This window comes from Syngnathus typhle, linkage group LG1 (genome assembly GCF_033458585.1).
Source record: "Syngnathus typhle isolate RoL2023-S1 ecotype Sweden linkage group LG1, RoL_Styp_1.0, whole genome shotgun sequence".
Classification (NCBI taxonomy): Eukaryota; Metazoa; Chordata; class Actinopteri; order Syngnathiformes; family Syngnathidae; genus Syngnathus; species Syngnathus typhle.
In genome coordinates this window covers 25,246,814-25,267,405 of record NC_083738.1, presented here as the reverse complement: position 1 = coordinate 25,267,405, position 20,592 = coordinate 25,246,814, and the positions used below count along the sequence as shown (strand labels likewise).

General features: G+C 43.5%; 4 protein-coding genes and 1 long non-coding RNA gene across 6 annotated transcripts in view; 3 read left to right on the top strand and 2 right to left on the bottom strand.

Moving 5' to 3' along the window:
- The first annotated feature begins 546 nt into the window (after nucleotides 1–546).
- rpl34 (ribosomal protein L34) lies at nucleotides 547–1,635 on the top strand. Its single transcript, XM_061266588.1, has 5 exons — nucleotides 547–635; nucleotides 985–1,056; nucleotides 1,131–1,230; nucleotides 1,309–1,412; nucleotides 1,500–1,635. The coding sequence occupies exons 2-5, from the start codon at nucleotides 992–994 to the stop codon at nucleotides 1,582–1,584; spliced, it is 354 nt and encodes a 117-aa protein (XP_061122572.1). The 5' UTR covers nucleotides 547–635; nucleotides 985–991; the 3' UTR covers nucleotides 1,585–1,635.
- Nucleotides 1,636–2,206: 571 nt separating this feature from the next.
- Nucleotides 2,207–4,014, top strand: ostc (oligosaccharyltransferase complex subunit). The gene is made up of 4 exons (XM_061265908.1): nucleotides 2,207–2,437; nucleotides 3,422–3,515; nucleotides 3,582–3,779; nucleotides 3,852–4,014. Exons 1-4 carry the CDS (start codon nucleotides 2,299–2,301, stop codon nucleotides 3,868–3,870), a joined length of 450 nt encoding a protein of 149 aa, XP_061121892.1. The 5' UTR covers nucleotides 2,207–2,298; the 3' UTR covers nucleotides 3,871–4,014.
- Nucleotides 4,015–4,070: 56 nt separating this feature from the next.
- On the bottom strand, nucleotides 4,071–9,427 carry etnppl (ethanolamine-phosphate phospho-lyase). Of its 2 annotated transcripts, XM_061303555.1 has the most exons (13): nucleotides 9,317–9,427; nucleotides 9,114–9,232; nucleotides 8,427–8,586; nucleotides 7,375–7,449; nucleotides 7,208–7,301; nucleotides 6,989–7,105; nucleotides 6,832–6,914; nucleotides 6,532–6,757; nucleotides 5,408–5,562; nucleotides 5,254–5,343; nucleotides 5,055–5,185; nucleotides 4,737–4,781; nucleotides 4,071–4,590 (listed from the first exon to the last, which is right to left on the bottom strand). In XM_061303555.1, the coding sequence occupies exons 1-13, from the start codon at nucleotides 9,373–9,375 to the stop codon at nucleotides 4,577–4,579; spliced, it is 1,368 nt and encodes a 455-aa protein (XP_061159539.1). In that variant the 5' UTR covers nucleotides 9,376–9,427; the 3' UTR covers nucleotides 4,071–4,576. The 2 variants fall into 2 exon arrangements, with proteins under 2 accessions (XP_061159539.1, XP_061159455.1); XM_061303471.1 differs by having other exon boundaries at nucleotides 4,071–4,781.
- Nucleotides 9,428–10,042: 615 nt separating this feature from the next.
- Nucleotides 10,043–20,592, bottom strand: part of LOC133169727 (collagen alpha-1(XXV) chain) — a 63,736-nt gene continuing 53,186 nt past the window's right edge. The window contains exons 19-39 of the mRNA XM_061302184.1: nucleotides 20,443–20,505; nucleotides 19,599–19,667; nucleotides 18,463–18,507; nucleotides 18,343–18,387; nucleotides 18,192–18,269; nucleotides 18,009–18,032; nucleotides 17,264–17,308; nucleotides 17,140–17,184; nucleotides 16,994–17,074; nucleotides 16,859–16,921; nucleotides 16,744–16,794; nucleotides 16,608–16,634; nucleotides 16,464–16,544; nucleotides 16,177–16,212; nucleotides 15,743–15,796; nucleotides 15,618–15,671; nucleotides 15,514–15,540; nucleotides 15,159–15,212; nucleotides 14,397–14,483; nucleotides 12,593–12,631; nucleotides 10,043–11,897 (exon numbers count right to left, since the gene is read on the bottom strand). Coding sequence (XP_061158168.1) covers nucleotides 11,871–11,897; nucleotides 12,593–12,631; nucleotides 14,397–14,483; nucleotides 15,159–15,212; nucleotides 15,514–15,540; nucleotides 15,618–15,671; nucleotides 15,743–15,796; nucleotides 16,177–16,212; nucleotides 16,464–16,544; nucleotides 16,608–16,634; nucleotides 16,744–16,794; nucleotides 16,859–16,921; nucleotides 16,994–17,074; nucleotides 17,140–17,184; nucleotides 17,264–17,308; nucleotides 18,009–18,032; nucleotides 18,192–18,269; nucleotides 18,343–18,387; nucleotides 18,463–18,507; nucleotides 19,599–19,667; nucleotides 20,443–20,505 — 1,095 coding nt within the window. The 3' untranslated portion in view covers nucleotides 10,043–11,870. The remainder of the gene's footprint in view (nucleotides 11,898–12,592; nucleotides 12,632–14,396; nucleotides 14,484–15,158; nucleotides 15,213–15,513; nucleotides 15,541–15,617; nucleotides 15,672–15,742; nucleotides 15,797–16,176; nucleotides 16,213–16,463; nucleotides 16,545–16,607; nucleotides 16,635–16,743; nucleotides 16,795–16,858; nucleotides 16,922–16,993; nucleotides 17,075–17,139; nucleotides 17,185–17,263; nucleotides 17,309–18,008; nucleotides 18,033–18,191; nucleotides 18,270–18,342; nucleotides 18,388–18,462; nucleotides 18,508–19,598; nucleotides 19,668–20,442; nucleotides 20,506–20,592) is intronic.
- LOC133145139 (uncharacterized) lies at nucleotides 14,114–15,403 on the top strand. The gene is made up of 3 exons (XR_009710840.1): nucleotides 14,114–14,825; nucleotides 14,912–14,997; nucleotides 15,180–15,403. It is a non-coding gene; the product is annotated as an uncharacterized LOC133145139 (long non-coding RNA).

Here is a 20,592-nt window from a genome sequence, read left to right as displayed (position 1 = left end):
ATCACATTGTTGGGGCAAAAGCGAGGCACGGGGGCAAAAGCTGGCACGTCAAACCAAATTAAGTGCCGAGTTTTGGTTTCTGCTTCAATTAATTTCTTCCTTAACAATAATAAGGGGGTTTGCTATTTTTCTTCAAATTTATCACACGCATATTATTATTATCATCGTTATTATAATAAGTATTAGTAGTATCATCATCATTGCAAAAAATCATTACAAAAACAGAAATAAGTTTTCTCATTGATTACGCTCAGCAGTCAGTCATCACCGAACTTGTTTGTGGGAAAGCGTCGTGCGAAAAGCTTGCCAGGATTGCCATCTGTCGGTGGACCTTGGCAAGTGCCTGTTTGTCTTTTTGCTTTCAGATGTGTGCAGTGTCAGCAGAATCCGCTTTATTGGCCAAGCTTGTGCATGCCAAACAGAGTTGCAGAGTGTGTGTGTGTTTTTTAACGTTACTTTAACTCAAAGATCAGTACCTTTGCTTTTCCAAGCTAGAGTTTAAACACAAGCGTCTGCATAACAGACATGCAGTACATCGTTAGCACCAGTAGAGGGCAGGGCAACAACCGGCACGAAGCCGCTTAAGCCTTCCACATCCGCTTTCGTCCTTCCTCTTCCGGTCACGGCGATAGCAGGTAAAGTGCTAATAGAAACTTGTGCAAATCGCCGATTGCAAATCTGTTTCAATCCGCCCAATTGGTGTGTTTAACGTCGATTCCACGAATCGGGGATATAAAGAGTATCTCGACACTCTTGTGTGTGTAACTCTTTTTCTGTTCGGCGGCTAAATGATTGCTAATGTGATGAATAATCGGTCAGCTGCCGGTTCGCATTTTGGAGCGTTCGTTGTAGCCGTAAACCAACGCTGATGAAAAAACACACCGAGTCGCGTTTGTGTTTGAAATTATTCTTTTCCGAGGAGGTAACATTTGTTACGGTGACGAACGTAGTTGCCATTCTAACGCCACTATGTTGTTTTGCTAGCTTCAAAATGGTGCAGCGCCTGACTTACCGACGTAGGTTGTCCTACAACACGGCGTCCAACAAGACCAGACTGTAGGTGCCCGCCGCGTTCGAGTGTTTGCAGCCGCTTGTACAGCTGTATAACGCCCGCCTGCCCCGTCTTGTAGATCCCGAACGCCTGGCAACCGCATCGTGTACCTGTACACCAAGAAGAGGGGCAAAGCCCCCAAGTCAGCGTGTGGCATCTCCCCAGGAAGACTGCGCGGAGTAAGTGGAAGGAAGCTCGCCCGAGCTGCCAGATGACTTGATGACATAAGTCGGTTCTTACTTGGTTTTATGCTTCAGGTCCGGGCTGTGAGACCTCAGGTTCTTATGAGGCTCTCCAAGACCAAGAAGCACGTCAGCAGGGCTTATGGAGGCTCCATGTGCGCCAAGTCTGTGCGTGACAGGTGAGGAGTGCAGTTTCGAGCGAGTGAGACAAAAAAATGACGCTTACGTCTCATGATTTAAAAAACAAACAACTCGCCTTTTCCTAGGATCAAGCGTGCTTTCCTGATCGAGGAACAAAAGATCGTCGTCAAGGTGCTCAAGGCGCAAGCACAGAGCCAGAAGTCAAAGTAAATTGTCTGTTTGTAATGCCACAATCAAAATTAAAAAACACAAAGAAAGTGATTGTGTGGGATGATCTCATTTTATCAAGTTAATGTACAGAACAGTGCTTTGTGGGCTCCCTCTAGTGGTTGTTTTGTTTTTTAAGGGCTCTCTCTAGTGGTCTTTTTATTTTAATACGTGGATTCAATATACAAAAAATAAATTTTGAAGGTGTTGGTACTAAAAAATCTTTGACCCACTGTTATAAAAGATCTAATTGAGTTTTTTTTTGTGTGTTTGGCTGTTGCTGACACAATAGCGTTAACCTTAAAACACTAAAATAACTTTTAATGAGATTTGTTTTGAGTAGGATACGCATTGCAGTGGTTCTCGAACTGACGAACTCTACCTCAAAATCGGTTTAATGTATTATTTGAAAAATTGTATTCAATACTATTTATCAAACATGACAAAGTTGGGCCAACTAAAACATTCGGTATGATCGTGACATTGCACGCATTGCGCTAATTTGTGCGTTCAAAATTTTCGCTACTGGTTATCATGCAAAGTTAATTATTTTTAACTCAATTTAATTTGGTTACGTGAAAAAAAAATATTTTTCTGCAAAAAAAAGAAACGTCACCCACTTGACTTCCGGGACACGTCACCAAATGCTTCCGAGACGGCAGGCAGCAGCGACAGCCGGGTAACAGCAATCTTCGAGTTGGTCCTGTCGGCAACCTGATGGAGACTTTGTACAGCATCCCCTTCACTGTGCTCGAATGCCCCAACGTGAAGCTGAAGAAGCCGTCTTGGCTGCACATGCCGTCGGCTATGAGCGTCTATGCGCTCGTTATCCTTTCGTACTTTCTCATCACCGGAGGTGAGCACGGCGGGCGACTAACCGACGCGCTTACGCCAGAGAGGCGACACAGCAAAACAAAACTCATCCCTGCATACTCTTTGTTTTCCAACTCGAAGGCAGACACTGCGAGTCCTGTCGAGCATGTGGATTTGCCTCAAAATGTTGCAAGGAATCAAGCTAACCGAGCTAGCATTAGCTGACGATAGGAGTAATTAAACATCTGAAGAAGCGACTGAACGTGTTCTGCTTAACTCGTGTTCACTGGCTCGTCGACATTTTTATAGGCTGCACGTACGAGATGGGTAACTTTTAGCTAACTGAAAAGAGTTGGGAATACTACTCGGGCGCTTTATGACGTCATTACCGTCGCATATTATAACGTGGCGCAAGGCTCTTTAAATTCGAACGGCTGTGTGTACTTAACTTTCCCGTATGTATGCAAATATATTACTATTAATTTTAAATATATATTTTCCTAGAACGTCGTGAAGTTCAAAGGTAACAGTAACAGTTAATACTGTAATACTGTAATGAACTTGAACTTCACGACGTTCCTGTTTCGATGTCACATGACCAATGGAGCGTAACTTGATTGGCTGAACGTTGGATGATTTGATACAGGGATCGATTACTTCTCCCATGGTTACCCCGGATGTCCGCGCTGAATATTTTTACACTGAATTTTTGGAGACATCGAATTTTTTTACACTGAATTTTTTTAGACATTGAATTTTTTTACATTGAATTTTTTGAGATGTCGAATTTTTCTACACTGAATTTTTTAAGACATTGAATTTTTTGACACTGAATTTTTTGAGACATTGAAAAAAATGTCTTAGGAAAAAAAAATTCAGTGCTAGAAATTCGATGGCTTTTAAAATTCAAAGTCTGATTTAGATGCAAAAAAAAATTCAGTGTTAAAAATTGGATGTAAAAAAATTCAGTGGTACAAATTCGAATTCAAAATCCGATGGCACAGATAAACTTCCATACTCCTTCCAGGTATCATCTATGACGTGATCGTGGAGCCGCCGAGCGTGGGCTCGATGACGGACGAGCACGGACACCAGCGGCCGGTGGCGTTTCTGGCGTACAGGTGAGCGCGTCGTCCACGTTGGATCGATGACGCAAAAGATGCAAGCACGTTTTTTGCGTTGTGTAGGGTGAACGGCCAGTACATCATGGAGGGCCTGGCCTCCAGCTTCCTGTTCACCATGGGAGGCCTGGGCTTCATCATCCTGGACCGCTCCAATGCACCCAACATACCCAAGCTCAACCGCTTCCTGTTGCTCTTCATTGGCTTTGTCAGTGTCGTCCTCAGCTTCTTCATGGCTCGAGTTTTTATGCGCATGAAGTTGCCGTAAGTCTCAGAAACTGTTTTTGACGATTCTGTCCCGTTTAGCTCACTTCTTTTTTTTTTGTTCCTCATTAGGGGATATCTCATGGGATGAATTCCACTGTGGATGATCATTCATCTGGACTCAAAGCACTGATGTTGCCACAGAAATTAAGCGTGATAAACAACCAGCAATGGAAAAGAAGCAAGTGAATTTTTTTTTTTGTTACCAAGTCTTGAAATAAAACCGTTTTCAGAAGCTCTTGCGGTGGTGGTAGTTGATTAAGGGGAAATAACCCAGAACAGTAGAAAAAGTCACATTTGCTTGATTCTGCATTTAATGTCTGTAAAGCTTTCGACATTGAGCGATGAAGAAGCACAAAAATCACATTTTTAAAACATATTGCATGAGTCAAACCTTAAATCTATTAAGAATTAGAAACCTAAAGCATGAATTAAATATGGTATTAAAAAAAATCCTCCTTCAGGAGTCATTAAGTGCCATTTGCCTCATGCTGAGCGGGCGTCCCAATCTTCCTCATTTAAGCGTCCCTTTACCCTGATGTCCTTAAATGTCCCATCAAGATCAACTCATTCAGCACCAACAAACGAGGACGCTGCGCATATTAAATTGCATTTCACATGTTGCAGACTTGACTAGACCAAGTGCTAAAAATAACCTTTATCCTCCTCCTTCTTAATTGTCGTCTTTGACAATCAAGCTTTATGTTGCGTTGCCAGCAGCACGCTTGCTTAGTCTCGGGATTTCTCGACTGATACCTTTCTGACTTTGCAGCCGTGGCGATGACGCAAAAGGGCGTTTATCCACTGTCACCTTAAGTAAACAAGAAAAGTGAAGTATGTGTCACCTTTGAGTTCTTTTGTTATGATGAACCATACAAAGCCAAGTTCAAACTAGTTTGAACTACACATGAATTGTACCTTCTTTCGTTTGCATAAGTTTATGGACATGATCCTTACCATTGAGTATATTGGCAGTGGTCAAACCTGTGGCTGTTTCGATTTCTGTGTGGGTAGAAAATAAACAAGTTAATTATGAAATTATTATTAAGTAAATGATGATTGTAGATGGAAGAGCACAACACACCAAGGATTTTGAAAATCAGAGTTTTTGTGTAGCAAAAAAAAACCAACACTTTTGTGTATAGTATTTTTTTTCTTCAATGTATCGGGTACTCAAAGAAGCCGCCGATACAGTACTTGCCACCAAATGTATTTTGCCGAATATAATTTGTTCTGCTGGATTTTCTGAAACAGTGTTTGGACTTTCCGTCACACCTGTGAGAATGGCATCCATTTTGTCCACCATAAAGTCGGCGTCATCGGTACTGAAGCACAAGGGGGGCTTGAACTTGAGCACGTTGCGGTGCGGCCCGTCGGCGCTCAGCAGCACGCGCTGTTCCTTCAACCTGGGCGCAAAAGGGTCAAAAGGTCATTTCGGCTCAGCGCGTTCGAGGCAAGCGTGGACGTCGCTTACCGATATATGACCTCTTGGGCCTCCGCCGTCGCGGGTGTGAGCTTGGCTCTGTCCCTCACGAGTTCCACACCCACAAATAGGCCGCGACCTCTGCGGGTGGTCACACGGTCATTCCTCGCCATGACCGGCACGCTCTTTTGGACTCATGTGTTACCTAATATCACCAATCAGTGGGTGCTTCTCCTTCTGTTTTTCCAACAGGGAGGTCAAGTAGCCGCCGACACGCAAGGCTTTACCCTGCAGGTCTTCCTTGGCAATCACGTCAAGGACGGCCAGACCAATGGCGCACGACACCGGGTTACCTCCAAACTGAACACGCACAGGTTGGCGTCAGAAGTTCCAGAACAAGTATGCAGTGTTTTGACTTGGCTTATATAAATGCAGACAATCGTGCTTCTTGGAAAAAGGGATTGGCAGATATTTTGCGAGCCTACTTATAATGTAAAGCGTGAAAATTACCTGCAGCGACAAGTCTTTCTGCTGATATTGTTTTTTTTAGAGGCAGCTTTCTTTCAGGTGGAAATTCTTCCGTCTCATATTTTAGGCCTTTGCTACTTTCTCAAGAAGCTCTCTAAATATGTTATTGTTGTTGCTGGTTTGTAGGTACACTGGATTTCCAACATTAAACTTTCAGAAATTTGTTCATTCTGGGGGGCTAACTACAAACGCAAAAACAGACCAGCCAAGTGTACCTAATAATGTGGCCAGTGAGTGTACAATTGAAAAACATAATAATGCCGCACTCCGCAAGATATTGCCGCAAATAATCTTTACTATAGCCTTTTCATTTGACCATTTATGACTCCCGCATCTTTTAAAGAGCAGATTATCAATCTATCTGTTCACAATGGGAATAAGCGTCAGGAAAACTATTTTCACAATGAAATCGGGTTCGATTTTCACGCACGATATGACGTCAAAACGTGTTCTCGTTTCATCTCGCAACCAGAAGCTATAATTTCACCACGATGGATTCTGTCAATTTAAAGTGCAGTAAATTTAAAGTAACAAGTGTACCCAACAAAGTTAACATCTGACTATTCAAAATCGTTAGTAAGAGTTTGTTGAAGTACAACAAAATGGCTGTTTCAAACCAAAATGGCCGACTTCCTGTTCAATTTTCCTAAGGGGCTTTTTGTTTGGTTCAAGTTGGTTCAGATTTTCTGAGGGCATCCCTTCCAGGGTTGCTAAACAAGTCATTCCAGAATCGTTAGAATTTCGGCAGCATCTGGTTTTTTTTTGGACCGCTGTGATGCAGTCGTCACTGAATGTGCTTACCGTGTTGAAATACTCATTGCCCGACGACATGAAGGCCTCGGCCACCTCCCTGGTGGTGACAACGCACGACATGGGGTGCCCGTTGCCGATGGGCTTGCCCATGGTGACGATGTCGGGCACAAAGTCATCACCCTGGAGCTGGAAGGCCCAGAAGTGGCTGCCGACCCGGCCGAAGCCCACTTGGACTTCATCGGCGATGAAGAGTCCACCTGCTTCACGGACGTGCCTGCGGGGGGCGACAACGAGGCGATCCAGTCACGTGCAACGACAGCACAATTTTAAATTCTCGCTCGCACGTACTCGGCCACTTGCTGGAAGTAGCCCGCAGGGGGGATAACCTGCCCGCCGCAACTTTGCAAAGACTCTGCGATAAAAGCGGCGATCTGCAGAAAAGTCGAGATAATCGGACGACCTCTTTCAACCGTCGCACAATGTTCAGGGTTCGACATGACCTCACCTTGCCTCCTTTCGATTGCACTCGCCGGATTATATCTCGGACTTCGTCGGCATATGCTTTGGCCGGATCCGGGTGGTCATTTTTGTATTTACCTCTGTACACGTCCGGGCTCGGGGCCTGACGAGCGAAAGCAAACTTGCTGACTCAATCGGCCATTATCGGGTAACGCGTCACTGCATGACAGGTCTGGTTGAGTCACGACGTTTTAATTGCACTCACCACGTGGACAAATGGATTGAGCGGCGCGTCCGCCAGATGGTGCAACTTGTAGGGGCTGATTTCGATGAGAGACGTCACGTGGCCGTGATAGGCGCTACGACAAAACGCAAACATGATGTTGAAGGGGGTGGGGGTGGGGGGGGGGGTTCACGGTCGGTCTTACTCACTTGTCCAGGGTGATGATTCCTTGGCAGCCTGAGTATTGGCGGGCGAGACGAAGCGCAAGGTCGTTGGCCTCCGATCTAGAGTTGAAAAAGGGCGTCGGGTCAGTCGCTCGCTACCGTCCGGTTACTGAGTCACCGTTAAACATACACTCGCTCGAGGCCCCACGCGTGACTCATTCGTACATCTTTATGCTGACTACACACAAAACTCAAATGATTGACACGTTATTCAATTACAAAAGCATCTTTTGTTTGCGGATGCCAGTTAAAATATTTTATTTTCCACGAGCCAATAGCAAAACAAGCAAATAAAACACTTGAGGCTAATGTTTGAGATCCTCAGCGTAGTTACTTATTGACACATCTTGCTGCCACGCTAACTGACTTATCTGAGCAAAAGTCCCAATGTGGAGATTTATGACTCGTCAGAGATGTTAATTTTCCTCCACAGACTAAAAAAGATGACCCGTTATCATATTAGATATGTGTTGACTGATTACAGTCACCCTCCCCCACTTAAAGCAACAGTGTGCAATCATTTACAGTTAGTCACATTTTTTTTTTTTGCACGTTTCCCAACAAAGATTCAAGTCTTAGAGTTCTTTCTGACACCACAGGATTTGATAATCATTAATTGCACAAATTGAATCACATTTCTGTTGTACGGAATATTCCGGGAATTCAAGCTACAGAGTGTAATAACATTGCGTGACCCTTGACCTTAAATTGCAGAAAGTGTGTTCAAACAAGAGACAAGTGTTTTTTTTTTTTAGATCGTGATGAAACGTGTTGCATGTTTGCAATTATAATGCAGCCAGGACATCATTCATATTTTTGTCTTGTCTGTACATAGAAAAACAACGCAAAGTAAATAAAAATTTGGAACCAAATAGAGCAAAAAAAGACTGTGCCCGCTTTTGTTTTCTGGGTTGGACGAGTTTTACGGAATGCGGCGTAGCTGCAAGTCAGCGTCAGGCAAGGTGATGAGACCGCGAGAGGCGTGTCCCTCTTCCCGTTCCGTGTTCCCGTCTCAGTGTTCTCGCGTGTGTACTCACCCCGAGTTGACAAAGTAGAAGACGGAGAGCTGAGCGGGCAAGGTGGCCTGCAGCCGCTGTGCGTACAGCACCAGGTTGTCGTGGAGGAAGCGCGAGTTGGTGTTGAGCGTTTCCATCTGCTGCGCGCCAGCCGAAACCACATCCGGGTGGCAGTGACCCACTAGTGGGGTGAGGAGGAGGGGAAATAAATAAATTATGAGCCATATTGCGCCTGTAGGCAGGGCAAGTGCAAGCTGTACATTAAATTAATAAATAAGAATTAATTAATAAAACATTACAAAGGACTTTATCGGTTCAAAACCGGACCTTAACCCAATCGAGCATGCAAATGAAGAATGCAACAGTCTGGTGAAGTCAATGCCTCACAGGCTCGATGCAGTTTTTTTGCAAGTAAGTGTTACGCCACCCAATATTAAATTATTTTTTTATTTATGGACCGTTCCAATATTTTTGCTCACGTGAAAATGGTATTCATCTTTTGAGCTGAAAACTAAAGTTCAGTACACAACAAAACAGATTGACCTTGCCGTTCCAATACTTTTGGAGGGCACTGTATCTATTTTCTCTACCTTGGCTTTGTCAAGCCAACGCAAATTCCAAATCAAATATTTAACAACATTTCATCCCTTTCACTTTCTGCACTTGCAATTTGCACTTTGAAGCCGCGACAATGACGTCATTCGTTACCGTGCGCCACGTTATTGATGCAGTCCAGGTAGCGCTGACCCTTCTCGTCAAACATGTACTGACCCCTGGCGCGCACCATTTTAATGGGGTCATCACTGAAGAATATTTTGCATGATGGCCTGCATAGAAAACGTTAAAAAAAACTCAGTTAAAAAAAAAAGAAAGAAAGTCACTCTAAATAAATAAACACAATTTGCTCGTACCCAATGAACTTCCGCCTCAGGTGGATCGTCTGCGCTTTAGCCAACTTCTCCGCGGACATCGTGCAAGTGTCCCGCGGGAAGACGACTCCACGGACTTTTGGGCCTGACGATGCGCGCCGCCCATTTGTGAGGGCACCGAGGCCACACGCGTCTCAATTCAGCGCTTCTGCTGCCCCCTACTGGCACTGTGCGTGCATCACACCAACGCCTTGCCATTTTTCAATTAAATACATAAAAAAACAAAAATACAAGTACTCGCAGATATTTTTCATTTTCAAAGCAATTAAAGGACAAGGTATTTGAACACGTTGTATTCTATTCGGGTAAACAAATGATTTTAAACAAAAGAAAAAAAAAAACGTGGCATCAAAATACATCAGCATGGTGGTGGCACTTGTGTGTCGCATATCTGCCCTACAGTCTTTTAGTTCAGGATTTGAATCGGTCCCACTGCCCAGAATTAATTCTACGGTCTCAAAACTGGCCAGTAAATTTTAATAAAATGACAGCTTAATTTAAATAAAATTAATTTCCAGAAGATTACGTGAACAAAAAAAATATGTTCCCTTCAGCTATTTTACATATGTTATATTTTATTTTGTGAACGCTGATTTCAAAGTGAGTGAGACTGGTTGGTCAATTAAAGTTCACTTGCAAGCACTTTAGGAATACACTAAATTACAACTACTATTGCAAACATGTGTGTGTGTGAGAGGTTATTACCAGTGATGCAATTGAAAGACTGCATTTATTTGGCTCCAACAGTACAGTCACATGAGCATGATTTTTCTTCAAAGAAATGTCAATTAAATGGGTAAAAAAAAAACAAAATAAAAATAGTACAAATTCAGAACAGAAACACAGAACACAATCCCAAATAATACAAATAGCTATATTTCAACTCACACAACTGTTTGCGCTTTGTTCCAAAACCACATGTAGCATTTCAGAGTCTTTTGTAGATTTTTGAATGGCAAAATATTGGATTGGATTACTTTGGCACTTGTGCACATTAAAAAAACACAATCAAAACCTAAAACTCGTTTAAAAAAAAATAGCTGCACACGCTAAAAACACAGCACCATGTGAGGACAAACACCAAATCATCTGCAGAAAAAAAAACTAGAGGAAGGGTCAATGTTTGAATTTAAAATCTGAAGTCTGGTTATTATTATTATTTGTTATCCTCTCCAAGTGGTATATTTGAAACGGGGGCCGCAGAAATCACTCATGTTGCATGACACACATACACACACGCACGCACACACACGAGGTGATCATAAAATTGCACTTTTTGTCAAATGAGCACATCTCAACAGTACATGAACTCATCAGCTATACAGAATACAAGTACACACACACACATATATATATATAGATATAGAGAGATTTAGAGACCAAACTACATTCAATGCAAACAAGTGAGGGAAGAAAAGCAAAACGTATCGCAATAGCTGGGCCCAACAACATTCAGGTCACCGATACAAAAGCAGATGTGTCGTCATGGCGACGCCCGAGTGAGACACGTACGGGAATGTTGCTTGGAAAACCCAAGCAATCCAAGAAATCATAGAAAAATAAATTATGTCATCAAATACAAATACATCATATATGCAAAGAAATCGCGTCATACATAAACGACCCGACAACAAAGAAATTGGTGAATATTTGGGAAGAAAAAAAAAGAAAAAAAAAGCTGGCATAGCAGCGACTCAAGAAACAAAATGCACTAAAATGGTCTCGTGGGTGTTCCGTTTAGGACTTCTCGCGATATAACGCGAGTGTTCATGCAGCGAACTGACGCCATCTGTGTGTTTGTTGTTTGCACCTACTTAAAGCTGAACAATTGTGAAGAAAAAAAAACCCCGACACATTTCACTACATTAAATCCTCTCCAATCAACAATAAATGAAAAGATGCTTATCAGGTTTGTGATAAAGGAATGAATAACAGCTCCAGGCACCAAAGGCTATCATACACCAAATAGAAAACAAGAAAAAACAAAACGTCATCGGAGCGTCACGTTGCCAAAGCGCCCTCATCCTGTTATCTTTGTTGACAGCGTTTTTTTTTTTTTTTGGCCTTTTCGCCAAAAATTTTATCTGTAATGTACACCAAGAAAGTCACGTGGGTAAGGAGAGCCGCGGGACAAACAGTCAAACACACAAATTGAGATCGGGAATACTCATGTCTGTTTTTTGTTTTTTTTCCAACAGGCAACCAAACTGACGACGCAACATGTCAGGTTGCTTGGAGCTTTGGCAAGACCAACCAAAAACTGAATTTCAATAAAATAAAACCAAAAACCATGACTGCATTCCATCAACTCTCAGTAGATCCTCAACCGTCTCCGCCGAGACCGTCCCCGGCTTAAAAGTGGGGGACCCGTCTCAACTAAAACCCTTTGTGGATTGTTATCAGTGCAGCCGAAAGAGGTGCGGGCTCCCCAGACCCGGCAGGGCGGGGAGGGGAGGTGCGGCGCCCATCGACGCCTCTTGCAGGCACGGCGGACGCACGCATTAAAGCAACAAACACCTTTCGCTTTGGGGACTTTTCAGGCGACCAGCCACGGCGTGACTCCCTTGGGAAGATTCAGCAAAAAACGGAAATTAAAAAAAAAAAAAAAAAAAATGGAATCTCTTTTTTTGTTGTGGTTAGTTTTTCCTCTGCAGAAGCCAAAACAGTGTGCGCACAAGACATAGCATGCTTTTGCGAGGTTTTGTCTTTTTCTTTTTTTTTTTTTTTTTTAATGCTGCGTGCGTTGGTGGGTGGTGACAACACAAAAAACGTCTTCCTGTCTGTGAGTCCCAGCGCCCAAGCCAGATCCCTGTGGCACTCCAGTGTGGGAGGTTGTAAAGTTCCGCCACAAGCTCCGAACAAACCACCCAACATACACAAACACGAACAAGGTGAATGTGAGAAAGCGGACATTTTGTTTCCCCCACACGCTGATGTGATGTGAGTAGAAGCAGGTTTTGGGGGCGTGACACATCCCAGGGTTTCTTTTGTTGTTGGTTTTGCATCCTCATAAACGTAGACTTCTTTTTTTTTTTTTTAAATCCCATTAAAAAAAATATAAATACCAACAAAAAAAAGAAAAGATTATTTACAAACTCCATGCGGTTCAGGTTAGAGTGATCACTGCAAGAAAAAAAAAAGGAGAGAAAACCACATGAAGTGTGCTCGCATTCAGACTTGTGTGGACGACATGAACAAACTCAGGGAAGGCACGAAACAAGAAAATGTTTTTGCGCTCGTCGATGGTTGCTATCTTACCTTCTGCCAGCAGCCGGGCATCGGTAAGCCGTCCGGACCCTGCCGCCAGCACAAACACACAATTAGACTGAACCGGCATTGGAAGTTTGCGCGACACACGCACTCATTAAATGTGGACACAGATGGAGTGATATTACTATATGCACAATGATGCATTAATAGTCTGCACACCCCTGTTCAAATGCCAGGTAGCACGGTGGTCAGTCCGGAATTTTATTTTGACTCCCTCTAAATGAATTGCGTTTTTCTAAAAAACATTTTTTTTAATCTCTGTTACATTTTTATTTTCAAACATCCTGACATTCAAACACTGGTGTGAAAATTTGATAATTACTAAAAAAGAAAAGCTGAGTCTCTATAATTGCACATGCATGTCAGTTATCTTTCAAATGTATTTTAAATTTTCTCATATGCACGGTTATGGGTTTTTATTGTGTTTATTTATTTTCAATGTGACTTTTGTTTTAATTAGTTTTCAGAGCAGGCTTAGTTTTTTTTTTTTTCAAATTGCCTCATTTTCTATTAGTTTTAGTGTAATTATTAGGGATGGGCAAGTATCGATACCCGGCCTTATTTCAAGGTATCGGTACTTGCGACATCGGCCGATACCAGTAAATACCGCCCTCTTGTGGCCGTTACAACAGGGACGTTTACAACAGGGACCTAAAGGCATACAGATTTGGACAAATTCTCATTCAGATCCAATTTCTGTAAATGTATCTATAGGAATAGAATTCTTTTTTAAATTGGCAATAATATCTGGCAATTCTTTATTTATTAAAAATAAGAGTAGTATCAGTACTTATCAGTATCATGACCACTAAAGAGTTGAGTACATACCATCCCCAGTAATTATACTTAATTATAGTAACTTAAGCTGTGGTTTCTTTTTTTTTTTTTTTTACAAACAGTATTTTGTCAATCATGCAAATACAACTCAAAATGATACCAATGGCAATCAAGCTGATACACCGATTCAAGTCTCTTTTTTTGCGCGTGAATATACTAGCGTGTCATGTTGCAGATTTGGTTTGCGCTAAATTACGTAAAACATAAGAGCTCGTAACATTGAATTGTCCCCCTCTCGTGATGGTCTGGCCCAATTGGTACAAGAACAGGAAGGAACGAGTTAATGATAGGGGCGGAGCACCGGGTCACTCATCAGTAGAGAAGTCCGTTAGCCTCGTGTTAACTTAGAGGGATCAGATAGAAGAAAATAGGACGGGGAAGTTTTAATCGGGCGTGAAAAGGGTGCGTTAAAGGGACTTGATGCCAGCTTCTTTTTTTTGTGTGTGGACATGTGTTTGTAAAAGGCTGCGTGCAGTCAACAAGTTAGTCGCGTGCAGTGGCTGTTGTGCTCGTGTAGCAAATAATAAGATGGCTGCACATGCGTGTGTTGCGTTTCTTGATGCCTGAAGGTGAGCGGCATGCAGAGGTGGTGAGTGCTAGAGGAAGGAGAGGAATACTGTACCAATTGGCACGGGGCATCCAGCCCGTCCAGACCCGGCTGCCCTGGTTCCCCCTTTTCACCCTTAAATCCCCGGAAACCCTGTTTGCAAAGATGACCTCGGAGTGTTACTGGGACAGAGGTGGACCGAGTGACCTCATACGTGGCGGGGTCGCCTCGTGACCTTTCCGACGCCACAATTTAGCCTTGAATTGAGTTTGGGGAGATTTTTCTGAGTTGGGCGTCAGGGTGGCCACGAGACCCCCCCCCCCCATACCGCACCCCCCGGACCCCCTTGTTCGGGGCGACCACCCTTCACGTCTGGGAGGCAACTTCCAGCTCACAGTTGTGACATACCAATGGGCAGGGTGCATCTAATCCAGGGGCACCCTGTTCTCCTTTCTCGCCCTTAGGCCCTTTTTTGCCCTTCTTTCCCTTCTCTCCCTGCGAATACAACCATTTGGTCACATTAAAAAACTTTTGTGGAACAGCAGTGAGATTAGGAAAAGGGGAGCGATTAAAGAAGGGGAGCCCACCACAGAGGGAGGTTAGATTGATCTCTCGGGCGGGGGGGGGGAGGAAATATTACAGTCGGAGGGAGAAGCGGGCCAACTTTTAAGGCTGTCAAGGGCACAAAGGTTGAGAAAGAGTAGCAGGGAGAATACAGCTAAAAAAGGTTATCAATCTTGACAAACATTTGAGTCATGCATTACACCTCAAGTTGGGTTATCTGGTGCAGTCTAAATAGGAAAATAATGCGTACACAAAATCATCTTGACTTTCCAGGTTAGTAATTGAATTCAATCCACCGTTAGCATATCTAGCTAATGTTAGCACAAGCAAATAAGGAATTAGTCTTTTTTTTTTTTCAGGACTGGAAGTGGTGAGATGCATTGGTGACAAAGATGGAAGCAGAGAATCTGCTGTCAATGGACTTTGGTTGGAATGACGATGAGAGGTGATTTGTGATCGGGTGATTGCTTTGGATGGATTGACGATGACGTTGCGAGGAGCTAGCCGTTATGCTAACAAATCAAAGACACTCGTTCTGTCCATTGACACCAGTTGCCTCGTGTGAGAAATCGGTGCAGCACATCTACTTCTACCATCCACATCTACCTTCTCTCCTCTTTCCCCAAGGTCGCCTTTCTCGCCTCTCAACCCGGGCAACCCCTGGAAGAGGGCAGCGTTATTCATCACAACAAAACAAACACATACAGCAAACACGGACTGGAACGTTGCGTCCCACTTCGAAGGACGGGATCGCAGGTCCTAGAAATCTTCAAATTTCCAGAAAGTTTCTTTTTAAATCACGCTTGCTAATTCCGATGGAATGTAAACATGAAAATCAATTAAAAATATTTAGCAATGGTAGCCGATGGGACGTTTGGAATGAGAATGCGGCTTTGAAATGCGAGCTTTAAAAATTCTACTTGACAACCTTCCCGTGTTTTCCAAGTTCCCCGAGACTTACATCCAAGCCTGGTGTTCCTGCTGCTCCCTGCAAACAAGAAGAACGACACGGATCAGTACCATGCGAGGTCCTCGCCGGCAAAAAAAGATGCATCCCAAACTCACTGGTAATCCGTAGGGCCCCCTCGGTCCCGGGTCCCCCGTCGCCCCTCGCTCGCCCTGATCCGGCAACAACAACAAAATCAGCCGAGGCTTCAAAACAGAGACAAGTACGGTCGAGCGCTTTTTACCCTGTCCCCCTTCGGGCCGGCCGGACCAGCTGGACCCAAAGGCCCGTCGGTACCCTGCAATGAAAAGTGTTGCCGTGGTGACTCCAAGTAAGAAGCGCTCCTCCCAAAACGGGAACTCACATTTGGACAACAGTGCAGCGCACACATGCACGTTTGCAGTTAATGAATGAGTGTGTTCATGCTGGACTAAGATTTGAGCCAGTGGTACCTTGCGCTAAGACCGAATCATTACTTTAGTACATCACTTCGAAATTCTAAATAAAAATATCAATCGACAGCTAGTAATCAGAGCGCTTGCGCGCCAAGGAACCACTAAACTAGCTAACGTGTTTGAGCACGACACAGGAAGTGATAAAAGTGGGTCAGGAGTCCGATCAAGAGGCAGAGACAGGACAACGAGCGTTTGGGATGGTCGAAGCCTCTCGGTCACTCACCCTAATCCCGGGCTTGCCGTCCAAGCCGGAGGCTCCCTGCGTGGTTACCGAGGACGTATGAGTGACATGGACATGGACAAGGCGGGATTAGTACCAGATGAACTTTGTTATTCCTGCACAATCTGTTACCAAGTTCCGTTGCAAATTATACAATGGGTTACTGGGATTTGGCAAATTAATCAGGCAAATGAATGAGAGCACATACACACACACGCACATTGTCAATAAAATGCAAACACACAAATACGGTAGCAGTGGGAGACGAAATGTGGATTCGTTCCACTTACAGGGAGCCCTAAAGGTCCTCTGTCCCCCTTGTGGCCTGGTTCTCCACGTGACCCCTTTGTACCGTGCAAACCGGGTTCACCCTGCGACAAACACACAACAACTCAAAATCAAGTGCACAAAAAGGCGAAGTCTTAATGAGTTACCTTTGGTCCGGAGAAACCATGGGGTCCCTGAAAGACAAAAGAACGGAAGAACTGTTTCAGAGAACACGCAGTGCTGCAGAGCTGCCATCTACTGGCTCCAGTGTGTAAGTACAGTTGTTTACAAACTTAAACTTACCATGGGTCCCGGAGGCCCGTGAGGTCCCGATGCCCCTGGAGGGCCAATAATCTAAAGAAACAAATGAATGAGGTTTTGAACATTCCCATCCGTCGGGTCGCATCATGAGACTCACCGAGGAACCTTGGGGACCCGGCAGACCCGAATCTCCTTTGTCCCCTTTCACCCCGTTGACACCCTGCACAAAGAAACACGCGCCATCAATTGACGCGTCTCTAAGGTCACTATGGGAATTCTTGCACCTTCTTACTGGTAAGCCGGGTAAACCGGTTGCTCCTTTATCCCCCGATGCTCCGGGCATTCCCATATCTCCCTTGGAACCCTTGTAGCCCTGCCAAATAATGAGCCCCGATGATAAAACCCACCCACTACTTTACGTCGACAAAGTGACCTTACACGTTCTCCGTCAAGTCCCGGGAGGCCAGGCATGCCGCGGTCGCCCTGCCGGAACACAAACACGACGGGACCGTCACATTTTATCGCCTTTTTCAACAGTCATTGGAAAAGGGCCAACATTTACCTTCATACCGTGGGGTCCTACGGGCCCGGGAGGACCCGGCGGGCCCTGCACACAAGCAAAGTTGCCACGTTTAGAATGACACAATTGTGTTATGTTAGGTCATGTGATGACTTGGAAGAAGAGCAACACATGCCAAGGACGATTAAAGCGTGTTAGCCAGAACACATCAATTCTATTAATGCAGTGCTGCCTTGACTTAGAAATTTTATTTGTTCTGTGTCCATGCTTGTACTTCAAAACAGTACCCCATTACATTAGCTTCCTCTCAATTTTTTTTCTCCTGGAGTGAGTTTTTTAATTCTCAAAAATGAATCGGATTGAGTTTGAATTATGAGCGGGGTCATGTAATGAATTCAATTTGTAAGTCAAGGTACTGCTATATAGAACATAAATGTCGACAATTTTGATGAGAGCATGCCAATGCTGAGGAATCCTACAAATAAGTACTGTATTGAATTAATGATTGAATAGTAAAAAATATGAACACAAAGACCCGACTATGCTACTGTATTTTGATATTCGTCAGTATGGTGGTACTTGGAGTGCTAAGTATTTTTTTTCTTAGCTGCTTCACATAAATAAATAGCTTGTTAGTGACGGAAGATATCATCGTTTTATATTTCATTCAGAGTTTGGTACCCATATAAAAAAAAATGTTTTGCAAACCAAAGCTAGCATTGTGCTCATGCGATTAATAAAAACTAAAAAAAATAAAAGCGCTGATGATGGCAAACCGAATAATTACCGTCACTGTAAGAGTGGTAATCTTCTGCAGCACACCAAAGGAGCGCAACGAGAAGAGGAGAAAAATAACATTGCAGAGGAAACAAACCTCCGTGTCAGCATATTGTCTCCATTGCACAGATGCACCCTCAGAAATATATTTTCAATCCACGACTAAGAATAATAGAGTCATCCGTTGCCTGACCTGCAGCGCTTCCTGAATATTCCCGTTGTAGTCGATAATTTCCGTGGCGCCCTGGTCTCCTTTTTGCCCAGGTGGGCCCTGTGGAAATATCGGGCACCTTTATTCATGAGACGATGAGTTGATGACGTCACCGGGAAGGCAAGAGTGTCACCTTTGGCCCCTCGGGCCCAAAGTCTCCTTTATCGCCATTTTCGCCCTGGTTTGGGAGGGAGGAATTAGGAATTAGTGCAAGCAGAGAGAATGGAAGTGCTGATGAGGCGGGGTGAAGAACCTTTGAGCCTTTGGTACCAGGTGTGCCCGCCTCTCCTTGCGCGCCCTGACAAATAGATGACAATTATGACAAAATAGTGGCAGGGAAGAAATAAAATACCAATATTTGGTTGCTGATTTTTCAGTACTTGATTTGAGTATGTATTTTTTTTGGATGACTTTTTAGTTTTACTTGTGTATTTTCTACATTTTCAAAATAGGCTTGTTCTTTTTTTTCAAATTCTGCAGATGATGACGTGACGTAAAAAAAGACGCAAAGTTGTTTGGTGTGCTCGGCTAAAAATTTGGCGGGAAAATTATTATGTCATGTGCCTGCCCAAAATTACAGTTAATCTGAAGATGAAGCAAGATGTATCAAGAGCTAATTTGTCTTTTTTTAATAAATCGGTTCACAATTTTACAAAATTAAAGGCTTTCTTTTTATACATTTTAAAGCCGTATTTTTAAAGCCATATACTCTCAAAGTCAAAGATACTCCAAAGTTAAATATGAGGGTCACCGTATTTGAAATTAGAATAAAATCAATCAGATTGAATTATATGAATGACAAATCCTGCAATTGAATACTTGAGCTTTTTCCGGGCCCTTTTCTATACTTCCAGATTGTGAATACTTTTGCCACCTGTGATGACAAAACCTCCTGCCGCCTTTACTCATTCACAAGGTAGTGAAGTCGGTGGTGAGGTTTCCATGTCATCCCACTGGGATGTCGGCCAAAACATAACCTCAACGGGGGAGGTCCAATTTCAAAGAATCACATTCCTCCTCCCCGAGGGAGCCACGCATGCCGTGGGCTTTCACTAAAATACCCAAGCGTGTTTATTTGCAGTCTGTCATCGATTAAGGTGAGGTTTCACATTTTTTTTATTAGCATGTGAAACACATGTGCGGGTCATCGGAGTTTAGACTGGAGTTTATTAAAGCTACCTGCCGGGCCTTGGGCCAGACATAAACAACAGCCGACTCATTTCCATCGAATCTCCCGGTAGAATATTAAAATCACAACTTTGATTTGAATAGTTTAGGTAGCACTCTGCTAATACAACTAAATGATCAGATAACAAGTTGTACACAAAGAGGACGAGTGTACGGACCTCCATAGAACCGATATTAAAAAAATAATTAGGAATGACATACCTTTGGGCCGACGGGTCCCAAATCGCCTCGTTCGCCTTTCCCGGGCGGTCCGTGCTCACCCCTCTCGCCCTTTACACACAAACAAAACGTATTCAGTCCTGGAAGTTGTCATTTGTCATCACCTGCTCCACATCAAGTCGACATTTATATTTGACATTTAGGTTTGGATCTGGGTGCGTTTTAGTGAAGTGAGCAAAAACGACCAGCAGAGGGAGCTGTGGCGCAACTATGAGTCGCTTCGATCCATCTTTCCTCCACTGACCATCAAACCTAAGTTTTTATCATCACAAAAAGTTTCCATTGTGAGCATACGTAAGGTCAACCATCATATCAAAGGTGCCCCTGCTTGTGTTTTTGGATGAATCCACCATCCAATCAAAACACGTGCATTCTGACAAGAACATTATTAATGATCCACCTCCATGCCCGTGTGGAGCTTCTCAGTGTGATAATGTCAAATGAAGCACACATCGGCTTCTTTCCCGCTGACATTTGGGAAGCATAGCAAGCAAGCAGTAAAACAAGATCATCATGATAATCAAAGCCGCAACATTCAAACACAGGTTTTAAAATAATCTACATATGGGGAGTTAAAAATAACCCCAAAAATGGCCTACAAAGGTGCAGAAATAAATAGTACTGTTCTTCATGCATACTAAAACGTGGGATCATATACTAAATAAATGAATGAATAAATAAATAAATAGATTGCTCATGACAGAAAATTAGACCATCACTTCTTGTAAAGAAAGAAAAATACAGCCGAGTTCCCGTTTTGTAATATTCCACGCAATGTCCAAAAGAAAAAAAAAAAAAGGAAAAAAAGGAAGTGGAGCTCACTCACCTTAGTACCTGGAAGGCCTGGGAGGCCTGGCTCTCCCTGAGGACCGAGGAATCCTGGCTCACCCTAAATTTAAGAAAATACATTTAACATGCAAAGTGAGAGCCAGCTTTCAGTTCAACGTGCATGGACAAACAGAAAAAAAAACCCAGA